At 29.3% G+C, this 5000-nt stretch overlaps 1 protein-coding gene across 11 annotated transcripts in view; it reads left to right on the top strand.

Moving 5' to 3' along the window:
* The window catches only part of LOC106870378 (LIM homeobox transcription factor 1-alpha), a 316008-nt gene that overhangs the window by 301338 nt on the left and 9670 nt on the right, over window positions 1-5000 (top strand). For 8 of the 11 annotated variants that reach the window (XM_089347437.1, XM_089347440.1, XM_089347435.1 and 5 more), the window contains 2 exons: window positions 1-47; window positions 4376-4417. The exon at window positions 1-47 is cut by the window's left edge and continues 56 nt beyond it. In XM_089347437.1, coding sequence (XP_089203563.1) covers window positions 1-47; window positions 4376-4417 — 89 coding nt within the window. The remainder of the gene's footprint in view (window positions 48-4375; window positions 4418-5000) is intronic. The other 3 variants (XM_089347439.1, XM_089347433.1, XM_089347438.1) reach the window with 1 other exon arrangement.

The raw sequence follows: 5000 nt of genomic DNA, 5'->3' as shown, positions 1-5000 counted from the left end.
TCAACAGAGATCCCAAAAAAGGAAAAAAGACGATGATCATGATTCGGGTATGTTACTTAATAAAACCTACAATATGTCCCATATGTTTGTTTCAACGCTTTTTGTTGGTGGGTTAAGTACTTTCAAAACGATACAGTTTTGTTCAAACTAAATATGAAAATGCTTAAACTAAATTTTCAGTTCAATCTTATAACGAATATAGTATTGCCAATCGATCTTTTCTCTGTGATCTGAATATTTTAAATTACTGAGAGAAAAAATATCGAAATTTTAAAAGTATTTATGCTTAAATGATAATTCCTTTCTAAATTATCTGAAATTGAATTTGAATTTAAAGTAGAAAAGCTGTCATTATTCACGGTTCGGATACATTTTTGTTTTTCGACTGCATCTCAGCCAAGACTTATGTTTTTCCCCCTCTGCTGTAGTTTTAGGGACAACTTGATGACGCTGGTTCCTATTATGAATAACGGTCAACTATTTATACTTACGTGAAGTATATTTGTCACTTAAATGTGGCTAGACCCTAAGGGTGAATGCTACTGTTGCTTTTAGCCCCAGGAGAACATCTCCTCCAGCTGGCTATTGACACACTTTCTGTGCTCGGTCTAGCCGAATTTAAGTGGCAAATATACTTCACGTTGTCGTACAGTTACTGTTTATACCTCGTTCAGAGATTTAACACCATTTACACTTAATTTCTCTTTTTAATAAAATAATAATATATAACCTCAAGCCATATTTCTTTTCATTTCGTTTAAACCAGTGGTTTTCAACCGAGGTTCATATGGCCCCTGAGGCTCCATGTAAGATTTTGCGGGGTCCACGCAACAAAATAGTAAATTGGAGGTTCACAATAGTATTTTAAAGGTCCGTGAAAAAATTTTGCTTTCGAAGTATGTATTGGTATTTATTTCAAGAAACATTTAGGTTTCTTTCTCTAGCATTCTACATAATTCAACCTACGCAAGTTAATGTGTAAAAAGCAAAATGGCAATTTTGAAAGACACATCTATAAAACTAGATTTTAAACAACGAATGATTATGGGATCCACTAGAATAAAATAGTAATGAAAGAGGTTCATAGATAAAAAAATGATTCAGAACCCATGGTTTAAACTATACGAGAACGAGCCCAAAAGAGAGCTTTTATGCAGTCACTTAGCTTGCTAGATATAGTAACCAAATTTCACTTAATTCTCATCCTATCGTATGAAAATAAGATTCTATATTCGGTACATGATGCCGAGAAAGAGAGACGAAGTGTTCGGTGATGAAATACTTAATGTTATGGGGTAGCTCAATCAGAAACGACCTAAGACTAAACAATACCAGCAAAATAGCTACACTCACGTTAGTGTATCTAAGTTGAAAGGTTAGAGAATTGATGGAAAAAGTCCAGCTGTAATGCTTTGAAAAAGAAATTCATCTAAAATCTAATGCCTTTAGAAATTTATATTGAATATTCTCAGAGAAAGTACTTACATCACTAATCTTTTTGGAAGATATTTGTGTGTGTGTGAAGTTGAGTTCACGCGAGTCGCTACTCAAAATACCATTTATGTGAGTCTGGGTAAAGATTCATTAGTTGACTGAAACTAACATTTAAAAAACTCAAAAGCAAGTATCTCATATGGCATCTATAAGCATGCCAAGTGTGCTTATTGACGCCATATTACGTATTATGTACGGCTCCTGATAATCCTTTTTGCCAAATAAGCCAGTTTGTGAGGGTATTGTTGAAAAGAAAAACATATGTTCTTTGGGAAGGTTGTTTTTAATTGCAATTTTACGATTTATATACTTATAACAGATTTTTAAAAACAAAAAAACTTCATTTTAAGGTGCACTTAAATATATTAACAATTAAAAGTGTATTTTCAGTATTGTAGGCATAAAGAGATCTATATTAGGAATTTGTATTGGTATGCCAAAGAATGTAGTCTTTTATTAATTACCCTTCGTCGGGTTTGTTTAAACAGATTATCTGCATGCATTTCTATTTATGGTGATAGGGCTGGGTTTCCAAGATATCCAGTTGTTATTTCAAACAGACCTAACGAGCTTGTTGAGGACCACGCACAATGGTTAACGAACCCCGATCTTACCGAATTATCTAAGAGCTGTTATTCAAATTTTGTCTTCGTTTTTATGTTACTAAAGCATCTACTTCCACAAACCTTTCGGCAAGTAGCAACATGCCGACTTAAAAAGAAGTTCTAGATACGTGAAAGTAAAACCAAGATTACGTCGATTGAAATAACTTCGCTTAAAATTCTACCTGAATAAGGCTAGGGTTAAAGGCTGAGGTTAAACAACATTTAACCTGGGGTTAAACAAAACTGTGCTCTGCATTGAAGCTTAGATTAGACCACAAGACTTCCTTGATATATATATATATATATATACATACATACATACGTGTGTGTGTGTGTGTGTGTGTGTGTGTGTGTGTGTGTGTGTGTGTGTGTGTGTGTGTGTGTGCGTGTGTGTGTGTCGGTGTGAGTATGTATGTATTATATATGTATATAAAGTTAATAAATTTCTGTTATTGATGTTGAGCTTTTCAAACTGTACAAAAACTATATATATATATATATATATATATATATATATATATATATATATAATTTGATATATTATATATGTAATACATTGTTATACATATTATATAACATAGACACGCACACACATACACCTATATATATATATGTGTATATATATATATATATATATATATATATATATATATATATATATATATATATATAGTTACATACATACATACCATATATATATTGTTAATAAACTTGTTATGGATGTTGAACACACGAAACTGTAGATAACACTATAGAATACATACATATATATATATATATATATATATATATATATATATATATAAGTAATATTAATATATATATGTATATATATATATATAATTATATAATATGCTTTATATATACATACTATACATGCTTATAGGTATGTGCGCGCGTGTGTGTGTATAGTTAATAAACTTCACTTATGGGTGTTGAACCCTTCAAACTGTACATGACGCTCTAAATTACATGTGTGTATATGTATATATATATATATATATATATATATATAATACAAATGAGCAAGAAAACTTATAAACTTATATATATATAAATATAAATATACAAACATACAAACAAATTGAGTTTTGTGGGTGTATGCTTAAATATAAGCTCTCTAAAGTAATATTTTAAAATAAATATTAACTGATGCTACTCAACCCTGCAAGATATAGTAAAATTGTTTATTTTTTGTTTTGTTTTCATTCAGTGTTTTGTATCTTAATTAGGGTATCTAATATGATTCTTTTTTTATTGCCGCTGATATTACTGTTGTTTTCGTTGTTACAATACCACAACGTATTTTTAATACTTTAAAGCATAACATTTAATTTAATAACAACTTTTAATAACCGTGTTTTCTCTTAAAATATGAAGGAAAGAAAGTATGAGAAAATAAAAGAAATTACATCAAAGAATGATGCTATTTTTTTTCATCAATTATATTTCTTTTATATAACTTTTAGATAAGTTCTCTCATCTAAAAACTTGGTTTTTCTGCCGTTTACTTTCTGTCTTATATTGTAATAGATAAATAATAGCCAGTGAAGAATTATTGCATATTAAGATGATAATTATTGCAGATTTCCGGTTTTGATTTGTTAATCCCTATAAAATTTGATATTAAGTTTTATATTAATTTTACCAATCCTTGTATGGTATATATCAATTTTATAATACATAGGTTCAATATTAATCTATTTGTACCAATAAATTTTGTTGGGCTGAGTCGAATTATTATTGCAAACTTTAAGTTATATCCTTCAGTAAAAACTTCAAACTCGGCCATTCTAAGTGTTTAAACCTATTTAAGAGTGTATGCGAGGTGAAATTTCTCAGAGAATAAGGAGAATAGAACTACTCTTTTCAGTGACAACGTGTTCCTATCCTACCAGTATAGCTGCAGAGGTAACATATAAACTCACTCATTGTGGTGGTATCTCGGTTTATATAAATCTTTCAAAAAAGTCACAGACTCCGAGCATATCCAAGAAACAGTTTCGGTGCAGGAATCAATTTTCTGTTATAATTTTTAGTTGTAGCAGCCTACATTTCATTAGTTTAAATCAAGTAGTACATTATGTAAAATTTTAATTAAACTTATTTAATACCTTAATTATACTTAAATTTATTCTATCACTTTACATGTGTGTGTGTGAATGTATGGGAGTAGTTGTATTCGTAAGATATAGAAGTAGTGTGTGTGCATGCGTGTGTAATTTTAAATACGCGTTTATATTGATACGTAATTTTAAATTTATTTGATATTGTAGACGGTGGAGGCCCAGTGAATGGTAGTGAATCAAATATGACACGTGAGTAGTGTATTCATTGTCCAAATTAAAACAATTATAATCTTGGTTAGGATCACAGTAAGATATGACCTTTTAAACAAAATATCATTAGTTCACTCAATAATATAATTTATTCAAAAGAGATTATACACACCTCCCTCTACAATGCTAATTTTTTATTCGTATTTAATGTTATTTATAGAACTTTCTACATTTAAGTTAATATTAGTCTAATAAAGGTCATTTGATGATTGCAGCTTAATCAACAACTTTATAATTATTAACAGTTAATAATTTCATTATTCACGGTTACTAACTTTATAGTTTAAAAAAGAACCTTTAAAGATTAACTAAGTTTAAAATAATGATTTAATCCCCTAATTGTAACACTTAAAAGGAAATAATCCGATATAATTTGCCAGTGATCTAGGTTACTATGTAATATTCTAATGTAGGAATAGTGATAGTTATAAAAAGCCCTAGACATATTCTGTTGTGTTCTGGTTCCTAGTCTTATTCAGTAGTATAATACATGCCTACTATTTCTACTATAAACTCAGTATGCTAAACTCAGTACAAATCTTGGAGAGTATATTCATATTTA

Source organism: Octopus bimaculoides, chromosome 2 (genome assembly GCF_046866305.1).
Source record: "Octopus bimaculoides isolate indiv1 chromosome 2, ASM4686630v1, whole genome shotgun sequence".
Classification (NCBI taxonomy): Eukaryota; Metazoa; Mollusca; class Cephalopoda; order Octopoda; family Octopodidae; genus Octopus; species Octopus bimaculoides.
Note: the sequence above shows the minus strand (reverse complement) of the source record. Positions and strands in the feature narration are given on the sequence as shown.